This window comes from Sciurus carolinensis, chromosome 6 (genome assembly GCF_902686445.1).
Source record: "Sciurus carolinensis chromosome 6, mSciCar1.2, whole genome shotgun sequence".
Classification (NCBI taxonomy): Eukaryota; Metazoa; Chordata; class Mammalia; order Rodentia; family Sciuridae; genus Sciurus; species Sciurus carolinensis.
Window position 1 is genome coordinate 120,651,706 of NC_062218.1, and position 23,327 is coordinate 120,675,032.

At 34.7% G+C, this 23,327-nt stretch overlaps 1 protein-coding gene across 1 annotated transcript in view; it reads left to right on the forward strand.

The window, feature by feature from the left end:
- Dtwd2 (DTW domain containing 2) overlaps positions 1–21,243 on the forward strand; it is a 170,474-nt gene extending 149,231 nt beyond the window's left edge. The window contains exons 5-6 of the mRNA XM_047556430.1: positions 5,455–5,583; positions 19,579–21,243. Of these exons, the coding sequence (XP_047412386.1) occupies positions 5,455–5,583; positions 19,579–19,749 (300 nt within the window). The 3' untranslated portion in view covers positions 19,750–21,243. The remainder of the gene's footprint in view (positions 1–5,454; positions 5,584–19,578) is intronic.
- The last annotated feature ends 2,084 nt before the right edge of the window (positions 21,244–23,327 follow it).

A 23,327-nucleotide genomic window follows, 5' to 3' on the forward strand; every position in this document is an offset into this window, starting at 1 on the left:
CTATGGGAGTCCTGTTAAGGAAGTCTGATCCTAAGCCAAGAAGTTGAAGATTTGGACCTACTTTTTCTTCTATAAGATGCAGGGTCTCTGGTCTGATTCCGAGGTCCTTGATCCATTTTGAGTTGAGTTTTGTGTAGGGTGAGAGATAGGGGTTTAATTTCATTCTATTGCATATGGTTTTCCAGTTTTACCAGCACCATTTGTTGAAGAGGCTATCTTTCCTCCATTGCATATTTTTGGAACCTTTGTCTAGTAAGAGAAAATTGTATTTATTTGGGTTTGTGTCCATGTCCTCTATTCTGTACCATTGATCTACCTGTCTATTTTGGTACCAATACCATGCCGTTTTTGTTACTATTGCTTTGTAGTAGAGTTGAAGATCTGGTATTGCGATACCCCCTGCTTCGCTCTTGCTACTGAGGATTGCTTTAGCTATTCTAGGTTTTTTATTCTTCCAGATGAATTTCATAATTGCTTGCTCTATTTCTGCAAGGTACATCATTGGGATTTTAATTGGAATTGCATTGAATCTGTATAGCACTTTAGGTAGTATGGCCATTTTGACAATATTAATTCTGCCTATCCAGGAACATGGGAGATCTTTCCATCTTCTAAGGTTTTCTTTAATTTCTTTCTTTAGTGTTCTGTAGTTCTCATTGTAGAGGTCTTTCACCTCTTTTGTGAGATTGATTCCCAAGTATTTTATTTTTTTCGATGCTATTGTGAATGGGGTGGTTTTCCTAATTTCTCTTTCTGAAGATTCATCACTTATGTATAAAAATGCATTGGATTTATGAGCATTGATCTTGTAACCTGCTACTTTACTGAATTCACTTATGAGTTCTAAAAGTTTCCTGGTGGAATTTCCAGGTTCCTCTAAATATATAATCATGTCATCAGCGAACAGGGATAGTTTGAGTTCTTCTTTTCCTATTCGTATCCCTTTAATTTCTTTGGTTTGTCTGATTGCTCTGGCTAGAGTCTCAAGGACGATGTTGAATAGAAGCGGTGAAAGAGGGCATCCCTTCCTTGTTCCAGTTTTTAGGGGGAACGCTTTCAGTTTTTCACCATTTAGAATGATATTAGCCATGGGCTTAGTGTAGATTGCCTTTATAATGTTAAGGAATGTTCCCACTACCCCAATTTTTTCTAGTGTTTTGATCATGAAGGGATGCTGTATTTTATCGAATGCTTTTTCTGCATCTATTGAAATAATCATGTGATTCTTAACTTTAAGTCTGTTGATATGGTGAATGACATTTATTGATTTCCGAATGTTGAACCAACCTTGCATCCCTGGGATAAAACCCACTTGATCGTGGTGCACTATCTTTTTAATATATATTTGTATGCGATTTGCTAAAATTTTGTTGAGAATTTTTGCGTCGATGTTCATTAAGGATATTGGTCTGAAATTTTCTTTCCTAGATGTGTCTCTGTCTGGTTTAGGTATCAGGGTGATATTGGCTTCATAGAACGAGTTTGGGAGGGTTCCCTCCTCTTCTATAGTTTGAGGAGTATTGGAATGAGCTCTTCTTTAAAGGTTTTGTAGAACTCGGCTGAGAACCCATCTGGTCCTGGACTTTTCTTTGTTGGTAGGCTTTTGATGACCTCTTCTATTTCATTGCTTGAAATTGGTTTATTTAAGTTGTGTATGTCCTCCTCGTTCAGTTTAGGTAGTTCATATGTCTCTAGAAACTTGTTGATGTCTTCGAGGTTTTCTGTTTTGTTGGAGTATAGATTTTCAAAATAGCTTCTAATTATGTTTTGTATTTCACTCGTGTCTGTTGTGATGTTTCCTTGTTCATTCCGAATTTTAGTAATTTGAGTTTTCTCCCTCTTTCTCTTTGTTAGTGTGGCTAAGGGTTTATCAATTTTATTTATTTTTTCAAAGGACCAACTATTTATTTTGTTAATTTTTCCAATTGTTTCTTTTGTTTCGATTTCGTTGATTTCGGCTCTGATTTTAACTATTTCCTGTCTTCTACTTCTTTTGGTATTGGTCTGCTGTTCTTTTTCTAGCACTTTGAGCTGTAGTGTTAAGTCGTTTATTTGTTGATTTCTACTTCTTTTTTTGAATGCGCCCCATGAAATAAATCTTCCTCTAAGTACTGCTTTCATAGTGTCCCAGAGATTTAGATATGATGAGTCTTTGTTCTCGTTTACTTCTAAGAATTTTTTTATTTCCCTCCTGATGTCTTCTGTTATCTATTCATCATATAATAGTGTATTATTTAATCTCCAGGTATTGGAGAAGTTTCTGTTTTTTATTCTGTCATTTATTTCTAATTTCAATCCATTATGATCTGATAGAGTACAAGGTAGTATCTCTATCTTCTTGTATTTGCTAACATTAGCTTTGTGGCATAAAATATGGTCTATTTTAGAGAAGGATCCATGTGCTGCTGAGAAGAAAGTGTATTCATTCTTTGTTGGATGGTATAGTCTATATATGTCCGTTAAGTCTAAATTGTTGATTGTGTTGTTGAGATCTATAGTTTCTTTATTCAATTTTTGTTTGGACGATCTATCCAGTGGTGAGAGAGGTGTGTTAAAATCGCCTAGTATTATTGTGTTGTGGTCTATTGGATTTCTGGAATTGAGAAGGATTTGTTTGACGTACGTGGATGAGCCAATGTTCGCTGCATAGATATTTATGATTGTTATGTCTTGCTGATTTATGCTTCCCTTAAGCATCATGTAATGTCCTTCTTTATCCCTTCTGACTAGTTTTGGTTTGAAGTCCACATTATCTGAAATGAGGATGGATACTCCAGCTTTTTTGCTGTGTCCGTGTGCATGGTATGTTTTTCCCCATCCTTTCACCTTTAGTCTATGGGTGTCTCTTTCTATGAGATGAGTCTCTTGCAGGCAGCATATTGTTGGATTTTTCTTTTTAATCCAATCTGCCAGTCTGTGTCTTTTGATTGATGAATTCAGGCCATTGACATTCAGGGTTATTATTGTGATATGATTTGTATTCCCAGTCAATTGACTCATATTTGTTTTTGACATGATTTGGTTTCTCCTTTATTTGGCTATTCCTTTAGGCTAGCGCCTCCTGTTGCTGATTTGCATCATTGTTTTTCATCTCTTCCTCATAGAATATTTTGCTGAGAATGTTCTGTAATGCTGGCTTTCTTTTTGTAAATTCCTTTAGCTTTTGTTTATCATGGAAGGATCTTATTTCATCGTCAAATTTGAAGGTAAGTTTTGCTGGGTATAAGATTCTTGGTTGGCATCCGTTTCTTTCAGGGCTTGGTATATGTTGTTCCAGGCCCTTCTAGCTTTTAGGGTCTGGATTGAAAAATCTGCTGATATTCTTATTGGTTTCCCTCTGAATGTAATTTGATTCTTTTCTCTCGCGGCCTTTAAAATTCTGTCTTTATTTTGTGTGTTAGGTATTTTCATAATAATGTGCCTTGGTGTGGGTCTGTTGTAATTTTGTATGTTTGGAGTTCTATAAGCCTCTTGTACTTGGTTTTCCATTTCATTCTTCAGATTTGGGAAATTTTCTGATATTATTTCATTGAATAGATTGTTCATTCCTTTGGTTTGTTTCTCTAAGCCTTCCTCAATCCCAATAATTCTTAAATTTGGCCTTTTCATGATATCCCATAATTCTTGTAGATTCTGTTCATGATTTCTTACCATCTTCTCTGTTTGGCCAACTTTGCTTTCAAGATTAAATAATTTGTCTTCAATGTCTGAGGTTCTGTCTTCCAGGTGTTCTATCCTATTGGTTATGCTTTCTATGGAGTTTTTAACTTGGTTTATTGTTTCCTTCATTTCAAGTATTTCAGTTTGTTTTTTTTTTCAGTATCTCTAACTCTTTATTGAAATGATCTCTTGCTTCCCGTATTTGGTCTTTTAACTGTTGATTGGTGTGATCATTTAATGCCTGCATTTGCTCTTTCATCTCCTCCTTCAGTGCCTGCATTTGCTCTTTCATCTCCTCATTAGCTTCCCTGATCGTTTTAATTACGTACATTCTGAACTCCCTTTCTGACATTTCTTCTGCTGTGCTGTCATTGGGTTTTATTGATGTAGTATCTAGGTTTGTTTGGGACATTTTCTTCCCTTGTTTCTCATATTGGTCAGCTGTCAGTGGGACCCTGAGATATTGCAGTTTTCCGCTATTGGCTTATAGTGTCCCGGTAGATTTCCAGTGTATCACCTCCCAGCCTTCAGTAGCCTGATGTCTTGGAGGAATCTGATAAAGCAGCGCATCCGAAGAAAACTGCCCCTAGCCCCCTACTGGTTCCATGGTTTGGAGCTGGTTCTGTGCGGAAATGCTCTCACTGTGGGCCTGCACCGTGCAGCTGGCCATGTGGGAGGAGCCCACTGCCGGAGTGTGGAAGGCTACCTGGGGAAGACTCTAGCTGCCCTGCCCTATTCCAATAAGCCACCTCTATCTGGGCCTGCCACCCGGGCCGAGCTTTACCCAGTGGGCAGACTCACCTGTGGCTCTCTTTCAGTCCGAGTCCCTCAATGCCTCCCCTTCTTAACTCCTGGGTTCTGGAGCGACTGGGGGTGCAGTCTCCCTCTAGGCCGCCATCTTGGATCGCCCCATGAAGAGAGCCTGCAGCCGGAGTGGGCAGAGCCGCCTGAAGAGGTCTCTAGCTGCCCTGCCCTGATCCCAGAGGCTGCTTGCGGATCGAAGCTCTCCGTTGGTTCGGGGACTTGTGGCTGGTTCTATGTAGAAAGCCTCTCACTGGGCGGTCTGGTCTGAGAAGCTAGCCTTGGAAGGCACCTCCCACCGCAGGGGTCCAGGCTACTTGGGGAAGTCTCTGGCTGCCCTATCCTGGTCCCTGAAGCTGCTTGTGTGCCGAAGTACGTTGCGCTGCACTGGCTCCGGGACTCGGAGCTTGTTCTGGTCAGAAAGGCTCTCACTAGCGGGCCGGTTCCGTTCCGAGAACCTGGAGAAGCTAGCTGTGTGGGCGGGGCCCACCGCCGGAGTGCGCAGGGCTGCCTGTGGATGACTCTAGCTGCCCTGCCCGGCTCCGATAAGCCACCTCTATCTGGGCCTGCCACCCGGGCCAAGCTTTACCCAGTGGGCAGACTCACCTGTGGCTCTATTTCAGTCCGAGCCTCTCAATGCCTCCCCTTCTTAACTCCTGGGTTCTGGAGCAACTGGGGGTGCAGTCTCCCTCTAGGCCGCCATCTTGGATCGCCAATATATAACTTTTCTATTAGTCTGTATTTTGGATATGTAGAACTTTATATATATTTTGGATATATCATCTCTGTCAATAAATGTGTAACCATCATCTTCCTTCTACTATTTAACAGTGACAAGAAGAAAAAGATATTATATATGAAAGAATTGATATAATCAGTTATTTCTAAACTACTAGCAATTTTAGATGGAAAGTAATTAATATTTAAGACACAAACATTGTAATTTTAAATTAAAATCAAAATTTCATTTTGTTATTTTGGTTTTGGTTTCAGGTGCAGTTAAAAACTAGCGTTTCCAGTCAGTATGTCATTCGGATGCAGCCAACCAATACGTGCCTTTCTACACTGGAGTGTGCTGCTGTTGCTCTTTCCATCTTGGAGAAGAATAGTCATATACAGGAGGTTTGTGAAAAGTCATAGTTTTTGAAAGTAGGAGTTCAGTTATATTTTATTTAGAAAATTTAGACATGTTTAATTTGTTAAATTTGTAACTCAAATGACAAGTAGAATGTATCCGTGATAGGAATGTATGTACTTTTCTAACTCTCTTTTCCCCTCTGGTGCTTTTCTGTGTTAGTATAGCATTCTAGATTGCATTATTTAAATATTCATACTAAACTGTGCAAACAACATTTGTAATATGCTAAATTGCATTTAAGTAGCACAACATTAAATAGCTTTTTGGCTAGATTTTTCTTTTAGTATTTTCTGTTTCTTTTTTTTTTTTAGAAGTTTATATTCCCTTGTGTTCAGCATTTTTCTTTTTAATTAAAAGAACATTCTATTGCAAGATTATTATTTTTTGCATTGGTGCCTTTATTTGAAGATATGCTAATATCTTCTTTATCTTATTATACTTGTTTCGAGTTTAGAAATGATACTTTTTTTAAAAAAAGAGAAACACCTACAGAATATGAAAAGGATATAACCTACAATCATCATTCTGTTTAATTTCCATGAAAGTCTGAGATTGCATATATAATTAATAATTATCTGCAAAGAGTCATGTTTTAATGAGCTTATTAACATCTCAGTATTTTGGAACATGTAAGAAATTTTATGTTTACAGCAAAAGAAAAATATATCTAAATAAAATGTAAATTTTTAGGGTTTTTAATAATTGAAATATTTTGATAACCACAACTGAAGAAGAAAAGTCAGAGGATAATGTTTATAACTCCCCCTGCTACACCACACACACACACACACACACACACACACACACCATGACATAGGCATGAGAAGGTACTCTTTCTCTCTCATTATACACTGTAGTTACTATTATAGGATTTGTCTTAGCCATGAAGGAAATTTCAGTAATGGATAAAAGCTTGGTTCAAAGTAACTGGATTAGTTACCAAGATATTAATCCTAAAGAGAACAAAAGTGTCTCAAGAGCAAGGAGTGTTAAAGAGTGCCAGAAGCATGCATTGAATTGTCTTTTTCTCTTCCTGATCCTAAACTGTAAAAAATATCAAAAGTTGGAGATTTTCCTTTTTTGAAAGAAGCATGCTTTCATAAGTGAGCTTTTTTAGGGGGTGTATATATGTGTAAGTAGTCTTTAACAAAGACTAGGCAATTTTACTTTCCTTTGAGAAAAAAAGTCACCAAGAACACTAACTAAGGAGTGTTCTCAAACTTTTTTCCCTTTTCTTTAACTTTATTGCCTACTTCCATGAACCCAGCCATTATCAACACAGCACTTTATATTCTCCTGCACTTGTTTTTCTATTTTTTAATTCAAAATCATCTTTTCAAACTTTGTATCCTCGAGAAAAAAACAGAAACCAAACCAGACAACAACAACAAAACCAACGCACACTTTTTTAGAACCTTAACAGAAAGACACAACCTAGGACTGCTTTTTAAAGTTGCTTTCTGTGTAATATATGTGTTTCCCTTTTTGTCAATGTAATATTCTAGGCTCAGTTATCAAACCAAAGTCTTGTTAAAAGTCCATATCTTTAGAAAAATAAAATATTCTTTGAAGATAGACTTAAATCTTGATTTTTCCCTCTCCTTCTTTTGAGTCTAGAAAGAGCCTTCTCTGAGCTGTCTTCTCTTTTTTCCACAGTTACAATTAGATCTTTACTGCAATCCTAAATGGAAACTTCTCTGTTGGTAATGATGGTATTTATAGTAATAGTAGGTATAGTTAAACCTGGGTTAGGATTAGGGATAAGCGTTGTATTATTGCTATTAATGCTGCTGCTGCTACCCTACTTCCCAGTTTTATAGGTATAATATCTGGCATTAATTAATCTATCATTATAACAACAGAACCATTAGCCAAGAATGTTTCACACTCTATTTTACAAATACTCTTGATTCTGATCAACAATGAGTTGTTTTAAAATTGAGAAGGAACTTTTATCAAAAATTGATATAACCCTATATATTTAGAACAACTTTCTTGATATTGTTTTAGGGGTTCTTCTTCATCAACATATCATTATTTTCAAACTTTTACTACTTTTACTGTTCAATGAAAAGCATTCATTGATGACATAAGGTAAAAGCTGACATTGATTCTTGCTAAGTTAGTGCTTTGCGATATGGTATCTTAAAAGCAAAAAAACGAAAAAAAAAAAAAGAATCTTTATCATGCAATTGACACTTGGAAAATATCTTATGTTCTGAATATAATATCTAAGAACAAGCAAAGTTCAAGACATGGAATGTTGATAAATTCTTTGCTCTCTTCATCTTGTGTTGCTGTCTGTGGATTAAATTTAACATAAAATCCTAAAGTAATAACAAGGTTCTGAAGCTCTTGTTTTGCTTACTTTGGTCTCAAAGAGTAACCATACTATATGACTAGGAGTAGAAAAACAAGGTTTGACAATAACCTGTGATTTTGTATGGGTTGATAAGATGGTTGGTGGCAGTATGAGCAGAAGAGATGTGTAGTGAAAGATTTCAAGTTGCTTATTACTACAGATGGCAAAAATTAACCCCCAATTTATAGTAAAACTCACTTTATTATGTGGGGGAACTCTAAGTCTAGCCCTTCAAATCAATTTCAGTAAAAAATTAGCATGTCTGTTTTGAACATAGGTATAGACAAAGTTATAGTATGTGCTGAACACAGGTGTTCTCCTTTCCTGGAGAAGAAAGCTATGAAATACATTTTTGCTCAATAACTTTTAATTAGGGACATTCTAATAAAACCTTAAGATGATACAAAAGAGTGGTAAATTTTCATGGCTTAATTCTTCAGAAATAGGATCCCTCAAAATAAAGAACTCAGAATGGATAGCTCTGTCAGTCTTTTCATTCATTCTCTTCCTTTATTCCAGAGCATTTTTCAAGCACCTGGAAGTGGCATGACTTGAAAACCTAGCTCCCAAAAGTAGCATGACTTGGGCTTTAAAAAAATTAAAAGAAAACATAAATGTGAAAAAGCTTTAAGGCTGGTGGTAATGGTCCCTTAAAAAGAGTCTCTGCACATACAGGCAAAAGAAAAGCACTGGTTTCTTCAAATACACATTTAGAAATTAACTTACTTTTAAGTGGAGGATTTTCTTTGTTTCCCTAAATCAGTCAGTCTCTCAGACTTTCATATTGCCTCAGATATGATGATCTTTATTTATATGGAAACATTATCATTTATTATCAAGTAGTATGTTCAGTATTTTATTGCATCATCTCAGTACTATGATAAAAGGCTTGTGGGATGGGTATTATTTTTTTTATTTTAGATATAAAAAATGGGGCAAAGAGAGGTTATGTAACTTAAAATACATACCTGGTAAGTGATAGCAATTGGTCAAGGGAGTCCAGGTTAGACTGTAAGAACTTAAAATGGCATCACTTGACAACAGGCTCTTTGATGCTGTCCAGTGGTATTGCCTGGAGGACCTTTGCTCATTGAAGTCAGTTGGGAACCTGAATTGGTAGAGAAAATATCTGGATATATCATTCCACTTTCATCAAGGAAGAGGCAAGTAAGGTGGTAAATCCTATACCACTTTTAACACTTCTGCCCAGAGGTGACACACATTACTTTAGTTCACATTTCTTTAGGCCATGCCTAACTTCAAAGGGTGATAATGTAACCTGATCATTTACCATTAAGGAACACTGGAATATTCGTTAGTAACCCAAGTGACTATCACCTAGAAGGAGGTGGACCGCTTATAGATCTATCTCCAACATTCATTCCCTTAATTACCTCAGTAAATTGATAGTACCTTATCTTTTTTTTTTTTTTTTTTCTTAGTGGTACTGGGGATTGAACCCAGGGTGCTATACATACAAGGCAAGCACTCTACCAACTGAGCCATATCCCCAGCCCAGAATCTTATCTTTAAGAAAAACTCCAGGTTCTTGACTAAAAGAACATTAGTATTCTCCTATATATGAAGAATGTAATAAATGTCTTAAAATATCAATAGACGCTTTAGTTGTTTCAATCTGTATATAGTCCCAGTTATGTTTCCTAGATATCGTATGATGTTTTACAATTTGGTCGTTCACTGTGTCCCCTCTGTAGAGTAATATATACTTATTTACCCATTTTACCTCCTGTTTTGTTTTGAAAAATTATGAGAATATACCTGAGGGACTTTCAACAGTTATATTTTGTAAAGCAAAATATTCATCCTTTTTTCCATTGGTATATATTGATTAAGAATTGTGTTTGACTGCATTTAAGCAGCAGTTAAATTCAATAGTGTTTCATATTACTTAAGGGAATTATACATCAACAAGACATAACAATTGTAAATATTTATGCCCTAAACAATGGAGTATCTACATATATCAAACACAGCCTTCTCAATTTAAAGAATCAAATAAACCACAACACAATAATACTAGGTGACTTTAATGTACCTCTCTCGACACTGAAGAGATACTCCAAACAAAAACTAAAGAAAGAAACTATAGAACTAAAAAATACAATCAATAATTTAACAGACATACATATAATATTTCATCCATCGATGACTGAATACACTTTCTTCTCAGCAGCACACGGACCCTTCTATAAAGTAGACTGTACCTTAGGCCACAAGCAACTCCTAGCAAATACCAAAAAATAGAGATAATACCTTGCATTCTATCAGATCATAATGGAATGAAATTAGAAATCAACAACAAAATTAAAAAACAGAAGCTATTCTAACACATGGAGACTAAATAATACTCTATTGAATGACCAATGGATAGCAGAAGAAATCGTGGATGAATTAAAAGAATACTCAGAGGTAATAATAATAGCAACACAACTTATGAAAATCTCTGCCACACTTATGAAGACAGTTCTGAAAGTTCATTGCACTGAGTTCATTCATTAAAAAAAATAGAAAATCACCAAATAAATAACCAAACATTATATCTCAAAGCCTAGAAAAAGAAGAACAAATAAGCACCAGAAGCAGTAGAAGACAGGAAATAATTAAAATCGGAGCCTAAATGGATAAATTGTAACAAAAAATTCAAAAAGTCAAAGAAACAAAAAATTGGTTCTTTGATGAATAAATAAAATTGATAAACCCCTAGCTACACTAATGAAGAGAAAGAGAGAAAACTCAAATTACAAAAGTTTGTGATGAAAAAGGAAATAGCACAGTGGACACTACTGAAATACAGATGATAATCTCAAACTATTTTGAAAATTTATACTCAAATAAGATAGAAAATCTTGTAAGACAACAAATTTCTAGAGACATATAATCTACCCAAACTGAATCAGGACAGAGAAAATTTAAACAGATCAATTTCAAGAATGAAATTGAAGATGCCATCAAGCCTACAATCAAAAAGAGCCTAGGTCCCGACAGATTTTCAGCTGAGTACTACAGGATCCTCAAAGAAGAACTAACACCAATCTTCCTCAAATTATTCCATGAAATAGAAAAGGAGGGAACCCTTCCAAACTCATTTTATGAAACTAGTATCACCCTGATACCAAAACCAGACAAAGACACATCAAGGAAAGGAAACTTCAGATCAATATCCCTGATGAATAGAGATGCAAAAATTCTCAAAGAAATTCTGGAAAATTGCATACAAAAACATATTAAAAACAGTGCACCAGGATCAAGTGGGGTTCGCTCCAGGGATACAAGGTTGGTTTGACATGCTTAAATCAATAAATGCAATTCATCTTATCAGTAGACTTAGGGACAAGAATCACATGATTATCTCACATGCAGAAAAAGTCTTTGACAAAATACAGCACCCCTTCATATTCAAAACACTAGAAAAACTAGGAATAGTAGGAACATATCTCAATATTATAAAAGCTGTCTATGTAAGCCCATCTAAATGGAGGAAAATTGAAAATATTCCCTCCAAAAACTGGAACAAGATGGAAAATTCCTCTTTCGCCACTTTTATTCACCATAGTTCTTGAAACTCTAGCTAGAGCAATTAGACAGACCAAAGAAATCGAAGGTATACAAATAGGAAAGAGGAAATCAAACTATCACTATTTGCTGATGACATGATTCTGTATTTAGAAGACCCAAAATTTTCCACTAGAAAACTCCTAGAACTCATAAATGAATTCAGCAATGTAGCGGAATATGAAATCGACACCCATAAATATAATGCATTTTTTATTCATAAGTTATGAATCCTCTAAAAGAGAAATTAGGAAAACTAACCATTCACAATAGCCTCAAAAAAAAAAAAAAAAAAAAAACTTGGAAATCAATCTAACAAAAGCAGTGAAAGACCTCTACAATGAAAACTATAGAACACTAAAGGAAAAAATTGAAGAAGACCTTAAAAGATGGAAAGATCTCCCATATTCTTGGATAGCAGAATTAATATTGTCAAAATGGCCATACTATAAAAAAGTGTTATACAGATTCAATGCAATTCCTATTAAAATTCCAATGACATTCTTCATGGAACTACATAAAGCAATTATGAAGTTCATTTGGAAAAATAAGAGACCCAGAATAGCCAAGGCAATCCTTAGCAAGAAGAGTGAAGCAGGAAGCATCACAATAACAGACCTTAAACTATACCACAGAGCAATAGTAATAAAAACAGCATGGAATTGGCAACAAAATAGACATGTAGACCAAAGGTACAGAATAGATGACACAGAGACAAACCCACATAAATATGGTTAAATCATACTAGACAAAGATGCCAAAAACATACAATGGAGAAAAGATAGCCTGTTCAACAAATGGTGCTGGCAAAACTGGAAATTCTTATGTAACAAAATGAAATTAAACCTCTGTTTCTCACCCTGCATAAAACTCAACTCAAAATGGATCAAAGACCCAGGTATTAAACCAGAGACCCTGCAGCAAATAGAAGAAAAAATAGACCCAAATCTTTATCTTAGGACCAGACTTCCTTCACAAGATTGCTAAAGTGCAAGAAATAAAATCAAGAATCAATAAATGGGATGGACTCAAACTAAAAAACTTCTTCTTAGCAAAGGAAACAATAATGTGAAGAGAGAGCCTACAAAGTGGGAGAAAATCTTTACCACACCCACCTTAGAGCACTAATCTCCAGGATTTATAAAGAACTCAAAAAATTTAACACCAAAAATACAAATAACCCAATCGATAAATGGGCTAAGGAACTGAGCAGACACTTCACAGAAGAAGATATATAATCAATCAAGAAATATATGAAAAAATGTTCAACATTTCTAGTAATTAGAGAAATGCAAATCAGTACTACTCTAAGATTTCATCTCTCTCTAATTAGAATGGCTATGATGAAGAATACAAGCAATAATAAGTGTTGGCAAGGATGTGGTTGAAAGAGTACACTCATACATTGCTGGCAGGATTGAAAATTGGTGCAACCACTCTGGAAATCAGTATGGAGATTCCTTAGAAAACTTGGAATGGAATCACCATTAGACCCAGCTATCCCACTCCTTAGTTTATACCCAAAGGACTTAAAATAAGCATTCTGCAATGACACAGCCACATCAATGTTTGTAGTAACTCAATGCACAATAGCTAAACTGAGGAACCAACCTCGATGCTCTTCAGTAGATGCATGGGTAAATAAAATGTGGTATATATACACAATGGAATATTACTCAGCCTTAAAGAAGATAAAATTATGATATTTTTCAGGTAAATGAATGGAGTTGGAGAATATCATGCTAAGCAAGTTAAGCCAATCCCCCAAAACCAAAGGCCAAATGTTTTCTCTGATAAGTGGATGCTGATACATAGTGGGAAGGGGATAAGGGAAGAATGGAGGAACTTTGGATTGGGCAGAAGGGAATGAGTGGGAAAGACAGTGGAATGAGACAAATATTATTATCATATATATATGTAAAATTGCATGAATGGTGTGACTCTACATCAAATACAACCAGAGAAATAAAAATTTGTACTCCATTTGTGTACAATGAATCAAAATGCTTTCTGCTGTCATGTATAACTAAATAGAACAAATAATAAGCAAATAAATAAAATCAACACCCATAAATCAATTGTATTCCTATACATCAGTGTTGAATCAACTGAATGAGACATTCAGGAGGCATCACATTACCAAACCTTAAATTATACTACAGAGCTATAGAAACAAAACCAGCACAGTATTGGCACCAAAACAGACTTGAAGACCAATGGAATAAAAGACACAGAGACAAACCCACATAAATACAGCTATCTCATACTGGACAAAGGTGCAAACGTACATTGCAGAAAAGATAACCTCTTAATAAATGGTGCTGGGGAAACTGGAAATCCATATGTAGCAAAATGAAATAAGACTCCTGTCTCACCCTGCACAGAACTGAACTCAAAGTGGATCAAGTACCTAGGCATTAGACCAGAGACCCTGTGCCTACTAGAAGAAAATGTAGGCCCAATTCTCCATCATGTTATCTTAGGAATCGATTTCTTCAATAAGACTCCTAGTGCATGAGAAGTAAAATCAAGATTCAATAAATGGGATGGTATCAAACTAAATAGCTTCTTTACAATGAAGGAAATAATCAAGACTATGAACAGAGAGCCTACAGAATGGGAGAAAGTCTTTACCACCAGCACCTCAGATAGAGCATTAATCTTTAGAATATACAAAGAACTTAAAAAATTTAGCACCAAACAGGTACTTCACAGAAGAAATATGAATCGTCAACAAATATATGAAAAAAACGTTCAACATCTCTAGCAATTAGAGAAATTCAAATTAAAACTACTCTAAGGTTTTATCTCACTCCAGTCAGAATGGCAGTTTTCAAGAATACAAGTAACAATAAATGTTGGCAAGGACGTGGGGAAAAAGTTCACTCTTGTTGCTGGTGGGGTTGCAAAGTGGTGCACCCATTCTGAAAAGCAGTATGGAGATTCCTCAGAAACCACTCCTTAGTTTATACCCAGAGGACTTTTTTTTTTTTATTATTGTATACAAATGGGATACATGTTGTTTCTCTATTTGTACATGGAGTAAAGGCATACCATTTGTGTAATCATAAATTTATATAGGGCAATGATGTTTGATTCATTATTTTTTCCCTTCCCCCCCACCCCTCCCACCCCTCTTTTCCCTCTATACAGTCCTTTTTTCCTTCATTCTTACCACCATCCTTATTCCTAACCCTGGACCTAACCCTAACCCTAACGCTAACCCCTCCCACCCCCCATTATATGTCCTCATCCACTTATCAGCGAGATAATTTGTCCTTTAGTTTTTTGAGATTGGCTTATCTCACTTTGCATGATATTCTCCAATTTCATCCATTTGCCTGCAAATGCCATCATTTTATCATTCTTCATTGCGGAGTAATATTCCATTGTATAAATATGCCACAGTTTCTTTATCCATTCATCAACTGAAGGGCATCTAGGTTGGTTCCACAATCTGGCTATGGTGAATTGAGCAGCAATGAACATTGATGTGGCTGTATCTCTGTAGTATGCTGATTTTAAGTCCTTTGGGTATAGGCCAAGGAGTGGGATAGCTGGGTCAAATGGTGTTTCCATTCCAAGCTTTCTGAGGAATCTCCATACTGCTTTCCAGAGTGGCTGCAATAATTTGCAACCCCATCAGCAATGTATGAGTATATCTTTTTCCCCACATCCTCGCCAATACCTATTGTTGCTTGTATTCTTGATAATTGCCATTCTAATTGGGGTGAGATGAAAACTTAGGGTAGTTTTGATTTGCATTTCTCTTATTACTAGAGATGTTGAACATTTTTTCATATATCTGTTGATTGCTTGTACATCATCTTCTGTGAAGTGTCTGTTCATTTCCTTAGCCCATTTGTCGATTGGATTATTTGCATTCTTGGTGTAGAGTTTTTTGAGTTCTTTATAGATTCTGGAAATTAGCGCTCTATCTGAAGTATGGATGGCAAAGATATTCTCCCACTCTGTAGGCTCTCTCTTCACATTACTGATAGTTTCCTTTGCGGAGAGAAAGCTTTTTAGTTTGAATCTATCCCAGTTGTTGATTCTTGCTTTTATTTCTTGTGCTATGGGAATCCTGTTAAGGAAGTCTGATCCTAAGCTGACAAGTTGAAGGTTTGGACCTACTTTTTCTTCTATAAGATACAAGGTCTCTGGTCTGATTCCAAGGTCCTTGATCCATTTTGAGTTGAGTTTTGTGTAGGGTGAGAGATAGGAATTTAATTTCATTCTGTTGCATATGGATTTCCAGTTTTCCCAGCACCATTTGTTGAAGAGGCTATCTTTTCTCCATTGCATATTTTTGGCCCCTTTGTCTAGTACGAGAAAATTGTATTTATTTGGGTTTGTGTCTGTGTCCTCTATTCTGTACCATTGATCTACCTATTTTGGTACCAATACCATGCCATTTTTGTTACTATTGCTTTGTAATAGAGTTGAAGGTCTGGTATTGCGATACCCCCTGCTTCGCTCTTTCTACTGAGGATTGCTTTAGCTATTCTGGGTTTTTTATTCTTCCAGATGAATTTCATAATTGCTTGCTGTAATTCTTTGAGGTACATCATTGGGATTTTAATTGGAATTGCATGGAATCTGTATAGCACTTTAGGTAGTATGGCCATTTTGACAATATTAATTCTGCCTATCCAGGAACATGGGAGATCTTTCCATCTTCTAAGGTTTTCTTTAATTTCTTTCTTTAGTGTTCTGTAGTTCTCATTGTAGAGGTCTTTCACCTCTTTTGTGAGATTGATTCCCAAGTTTTTTTTTTTTTTTGATGCTATTGTGAATGGGGTAGTTTTCCTAATTTCTCTTTCTGAAGATTTCATCACTTATGTATAAAAATGCATTGAATTTATGAGCATTGATCTTGTAACCTGCTACTTTACTGAATTCACTTAGGAGTTCTAAAAGTTTCCTGGTAGAATTTCCAGGTTCCTCTAAATATATAATCATGTCATCAGCGAACAGGGATAGTTTGAGTTCTTCTTTTCCTATTCGTATCCCTTTAATTTCTTTGGTTTGTCTAATTTCTCTGGCTAGAGTCTCAAGGATGATGTTGAATAGTAGTGGTGAAAGAGGGCATCCCTGCCTTGTTCCAGTTTTTAGGGGGTTCAGTTTTTCACCATTTAGAATGATATTGGCCATGGGCTTAGCATAGATGACCTTTATAATGTTAAGGAATGTTCCCACTACCCCAATTTTTTCTAGTGTTTTGAGCATGAAGGGATGCTGTATTTTATCAAATGCTTTTTCTGCATCTATCGAAATAATCATGTGATTCTTAACTTTAAGTCTGTTGATATAGTGAATGACATTTATTGATTTCCGGATGTTGAACCAACCTTGCATCCCTGGGATAAAACCCACTTGATCATGGTGCACTATCTTTTTAATATATTTTTGTATGTGATTTGCTAAAATTTTGTTGAGAATTTTTGCATCGATGTTCATTAAGGATATTGGTCTGAAATTTTCTTTCCTAGATGTGTCTCTGTCTGGTTTAGGTATCAGGGTAATATTGGCTTCATAGAACGAGTTTGGGAGGGTTCCCTCCTCTTTTATTTCATAGAATACTTTGAGGAGTATTGGAATGAGCTCTTCTTTAAAGGTTTTGTAGAACTCGGCTGAGAACCCATGTGGTCCTGGACTTTTCTTTGTTGGTAGGCTTTTGATGACCTCTTCTATTTCATTGCTTGAAATTGGTTTAATATGAATACACAACCAGTATAACTGCATCTCATGTACAACTACAAGAATGGGATCCAATTGATATTTAAGTTGTATATGTCCTCCTCGTTCAGTTTAGGTAATTCATATGTCTCTAGAAACTTGTTGATGTCTTCGAGGTTTTGTGTTTTGTTGGAGTATAGATTTTCAACATAGCTTCTGATTATGTTTTGTATTTCACTTGTGTCTGTTGTGATATTTCCTTGTTCATTCCGAATTTTAGTAATTTGAGTTTTCTCCCTCTTTCTCTTTGTTAGTGTGGCTAAGAGTTTATCAATTTTGTTTATTTTTTCGAAGAACCAACTATTTATTTTGTCAATTTTTTGTATTGTTTCTTTTGTTTCATTTTCGTTGATTTTGGCTCTGATTTTAACTATTTCCTGTCTTCTACTACTTTTGGTGTTGGTCTGCTCTTCTTTTTCTAGGGCTTTGAGCTGTAGTGTTAAGTCGTTTATTTGTTGATTTCTACTTCTTTTGTTGAATGTGCCCCATGAAATAAATCTTCCTCTAAGTACTGCTTTCATAGTGTCCCAGAGATTTTGATATGATGTTTGTTCTTGTTTACTTCTAAGAATTTTCCCAGAGGACTTAAAATCAGCATACTACGCTGATGAAACCATATCAATGTTTATAGCAGCTCAATTCATAATAGCAAAGCTATGTAACCAACCCAGGTGCCCTTCAACAGATGAATGGACAAAGAAAATGTGGTTTAGATACACTATGGATTATTACTCAACCATAAAGAAGAATGACATTTTGGCATTTGCCATCAAGTGGGTGGAACTGGAGACTATCATGCTAAGTGAAATAAACCAATCCCAGAAAAATCAAAGGCTGAATGTTGTTTCTGATATGTGGGGGAAGGAGGAAAGAATAGAAGTTTTTGGATTAGAAGAAGGGGAATGAAGGGAAATATAGTAGAATGAATTGGATATAGTTTTCCTATGTTCATATATGAATACACAACCAGTATAACTGCATCTCATGTACAACTACAAGAATGGGATCCAAATTTGAATAAGTTACACTCTATGTATGTATGTCAAAATACACTCTACTGTAATGTATATCTAAAAAGAATAAATAAAAAATAAAAATTAAATAAATAAAATAAAATCAGTGGGTGTTCATTTTTCTCCTGTAAATTAGATGTTCTGAGATGAGTGGTTCTGGGTTGTGAATGCACCTAGGAAAGGACACTGGAGACCCAGATTTCTTCTTTCTCTCCATCATCTTATATATTTGACTTTAATCTTCATATTTATGCCTAGTGGTTACATGATGGTTGTCCTTTTTCTAGCAATCATGTTTTAAGCAGAAAGAAAGGGCAAAAGTTCCTGTGCTAAACTTATTATTTTAAAGAGTATCTCTGGAAGCCCCACTCAGGACTTTTATTACCTCTCCATGGGTAGTCTAAGACATTAGTCAATTACTAGCTGGACACTTTGCCACCTTACTAAAATTTGGGGTTCCTTAAATATGGATGACCATAATGGATATGGTGAAGTGACTTTCAGTTACTGCCACAATTCGTAACAGTTTGTTGTAAATTCAAACCCTTTTCTACCCTTATGTTGTATATGTGGAGAAATAAATTTTCACATAGGTATTGTGAAATTCTTGTTCTTAAGAGTTTTTCTTTATGTTCCTTTACTGATCTAGTCAGTCAAAAATTTTTGCTATTAAAAGGTTTAAAGCAGAGTAAGCCCAAGAAAAGAATCTGACCCAAAATGTATTTAAAACACTGACATAGTATCTTTTAAGTTTTTTTTTTTAATTTAAATAACTTTATAGAGTGTGTACTATAGTTGTATTACAACCCCCATCTTCTCTGTTAGCTTGTAAGTCTACCCAGTTTATGTGTTTCTATTCCATGCTTGGCCCAATAGGTGTTTGAACTTAGAAAGGTACACGTGTAGGTAGAATGATTTCGTATGCATAAAGCCCAGGTCTCTAACTTGCATGTGGTCCATGGACTAGTGTGAGAGAAGTAAACCACTAACCTGTCACTGTCACCCTTCAGTTGTCATTGTCAGTAAGTTTGCATTTCTTTGTTATTGAAACTGAATTAACTAATTCATTGTATTTATCTTTGTATCTAAAGGTTTCTTTTGTCTGCTTGTTACAGAGTAACTTAGTACTATAGCAACAATTTTTATCATGTTTGAATAAAGTGTAAAACTTGGTTTAGACTTTATTGCCTATATAGAAATATTGACAATATTACCTTTGTTTTTGAAAGAAAAACGTAGGGTATCATGATTTGTCACAGATAAATTTTCAGTTTCTTTTTTTTCTTTAACAGACTTTGCTTCGTCCTCTTCAAGCTTTATGCTCTTTCCAGCTTCAGCATGGTGCTCAAATTCGTCTCAGCAAGGAATATCTTCTGAAAAATGGCTTATATCCTAAGCCAATGCCAAGAAACAAACGCAAACTCAGGAAAATGGAACTATTAATGAATAGTGTTAAAATTTAGTACAAATTATTCTTTTGGTGCTAGATTACCTGTCTTTTTAACTGAAAATACCATGTTATGTTTTAATACAGTTTAGGCCTGTGTATTTCTGACTCTAAAGAATGAAGGTTGCTCTAATTTTGTTGTGAAGAAGGAAGTAAAGCAAATAGCCATACAGCATAAAACAAAAATTTCACTGACTCTGAAAAGCAAAATTTTATACTGTATTTGTTTAAAAAATGTGCCTCTACTACATTTTTTAAATCCATAATTTAAAATATGATTAGTTATAGTACTAGGCTTAGAAAAATTCTGGTTTTAAAGTGGAAGAAAATTGTGCCTAATTGAAACAGTATTATTCCATTAATATTTCTGGGTAACTAGGCATAGGCCGATAATGGAATGCATCCTGTACATATAGCAAAAGAAAATAATGTTAATCAAATAGTTTAGATCAAAATTTTATTTCATGAAAGAGTATAAAAGAATAAGAAAGCTTTATTCTATAGGAGCTAAACCTCAACTCAGGCAATGTGATTTAAGTATTCTGAATATTGCCTGAATTTTTGCATGTTATTTTGAAATAGCATACATTCCCATTTGTTATAATTCTAGATAAATTTTGATTTTTTAGCATTCATTGAACAGGTTTATTGACTAACTGATAAACTAGATTTTATTGTTTCCATATGGAAATAACTGAAGTAGAATATAATACAACTGTAATTTTAAGAACACATTTCTTTAAGTTGGGCTATTTAAATCTGTTTTAATGAGTGAAACTTTTGATTTGAGACATCAGATTTCCCCTACCCTGTCAGGGAAATATTTTCTGAGTTTTCATATAGCATAAGAGAAATATATACAATGTTTATTTATATCCAACTTAAATCTACTACTGTTAGGTTACATGTTAGCAAAAAGAAAGGACTTTGTTTTGGTCTCTCTTTATGATATCTAGAGTTTTAGAGTTTCCATTAATCCCAAGTTCAGTTGGAAGGAAAAGCTAAACATGCAATTTAAAGGAAAGCATGATAAAGGTGTGTGTGTGTGTGTGTGTGTGTGTGTGTGTGTGTGTGCGCGCGCGTGCGCGTGCGCATAAAATGAGTATATACCAAGGGCAGTTTCTAACAATTTTCTTGCTCATTTATTTATCATTGACCTAGATTAGACCTTTACTAAAAGCTATAAGGCTAGTCACAATTAGAATTATAATGAATGTTTAGGGAAACTATGCAGAAAAGACTTTAAAATAATGAACAAAAGTTAGATTTCTGTTTTGCATTGTTGGCTTATTTTTGGATTTAAAAACAAATTAGCGCAATTATCTGAAATACCTAATTTAAATTAGGTATTATTATTAATACCTAATTAACATTATTTGTATTAACAAAGAAATAATAATGTGTAATTATTTCTTAAGTGGTTAAAATCATCTTGCAGTAAATTTTTATGTTGAAATCAAACTTCACAAATTTCCTCTAGTGTTATTACTGATTTAAGAAAAACCTCCATAAGGTGCCATTTATATTTTCAAAACTACAATTTATGTTGACTTTTAAAAATAATGTCCACTTTTATCTTTTTTAAATGCATTTTAGACTATTTTTTGAGTACTTGAAAAGCCTAAAATTCTGTTTCAGGAAATGTATAAATTTTTTTTAAGAAAGTTTATGTAGTTTTCTAAATTATTTTACTCATTTCTTAACTGATTTTAATTATTTTTTAACTTAATTTTACTAACCTGTTAACATGGTAATTCCATTTAATCTATTAACAAGGTGATTCCACTTAATCTTCTCTGGCATACAGTTCTTGTCTAGTCAACTGTTCTTAGTAAACAGTTTTAAGTAAGTTTTAAATTTTATTATTTTTAGTTACTAAAAGTTCTCAGAATATGTAGAAGTACGTGTGTATTTTAACCACAAATTTAACATGACTTTTAAAAATTGTTATTTTTTTGTTGTATTAGTTGGCTTTTGAATTCAGATGCTTTATGTTTGCTTGATTTCCCTAACTAGTTTCATATTTTTGGATTTGTAGCTGATAGTCGACTTTATGTGTACACTCTAACTGCACTTTGATATAGTACAGATTGTTTTGTGAGTTGTTATTTGAATCATGTTAACTCAGAGAATAGTATTTCCTCACGCACAAAATGACTGTTCTCTTAACGCATTTATGATAGGTTTAAAATCACTATGTGTACTGAGGGATGCTATTTCGAGAGGTTCTCACACATAAAAGGGTTGAAAACTGGAGTATACAAGGTAAATCACAGGATGTGGCAACTTTCTACACCTGGAGTTGTGATCAATTGTATGTGGAATATGACAGTTATATTAGGAAAAGTTTTCCTCCTGAACTTTAGGATTCCAAACACAGCTTTTCTTAGACAAGCTCACTCATATTTTAGGTTTTGTTTTGAAGATTTTGAAAGAAACACATTCCTCACTACCATTAATTATATAGAAAAGTACTGCTATGTAACTTCTTGTTTCCTCATCAAATTTGCTAGCTTTCAGGGAGGTAAATTTTTGACTCTTGGATGCATTTGTTATTAGAATAGAAGTAAATTTTGTTGATGTTACAATAAAAGATTAGGCCAGACTAATAAACTCAAAATTTCTTTTTTTTTTTCTTTTTTCTTTTTCCTTTTAAATTTGTTCTGGGCATTGAACCTAGGGCATTCCACATGCTGGGCAAGTGCTCAACACTGAGCTAGATTCCCGGCCCAGTAAGTTAAAAACTTTTATGTAACTGTACATTATTATGTAGATGTATTCCTTTAAATAGTTATGAATGGATATTTTTATAAATAAATAATACTATGTTTTAGATGTAATGAAACTTTGCATTTAATTGTGTCCTATAAGTAGACTTTTTTTTTTAAGAATGAATAATAATTTCTTAATTCATCCAATCTAAATTTGGATTTCCTGGATTGGTTTAAAGCATATTCCCCTTCTTTTCTCTTCATACTTTGTTTCTCTTTCCCAGAATCCTCTTTCCTTCTTTCACTTTCATGACCCCCATTGTTTCTAAACTTATCATGTATGTTAGGTCTTTTGTTTTTATAAATTATTCATGTATCTTGAATAACTATTTTTCTTTGCTAAAGGTTCCTATAGAGGTCTGAATCGATGATGACTTTCTACTTAAAATTTGTGCAGGATGGAGTACTCTAGGACTTTTTACAGCATGCCAATTATTTGACCCCTGTCTTAGTTCATTCTAATTGCTATAGTAGAATACTGAACTGAGTAGTTTATAAACTACTCAGGAATTTCTTTCTCATAGTTTTGAAGCCTGGGAAGTACAAGATCAAGATGCCAGCAGATTCCGTGTCTGGTGAGGTCTTGCTTTCTGGTTCAGAGATGGTGCTTTCTGCTGTGTCCTCACATGCTAGTAGGGTGAGCTCACCCTTTTACACTGATACTAATCATGAAGGCCCTGCTCTCATTACCAAATCATCTCCCAAAGGTCCCATGCCTAATGCCATTATCCTTGGGGAGTTAGAGTTTCAGTTTGTAAATTTTGAGGGGACACAAATATTCAAACCATAGCATCTTTCTTACTGTTTTATAAAAGCATATTTA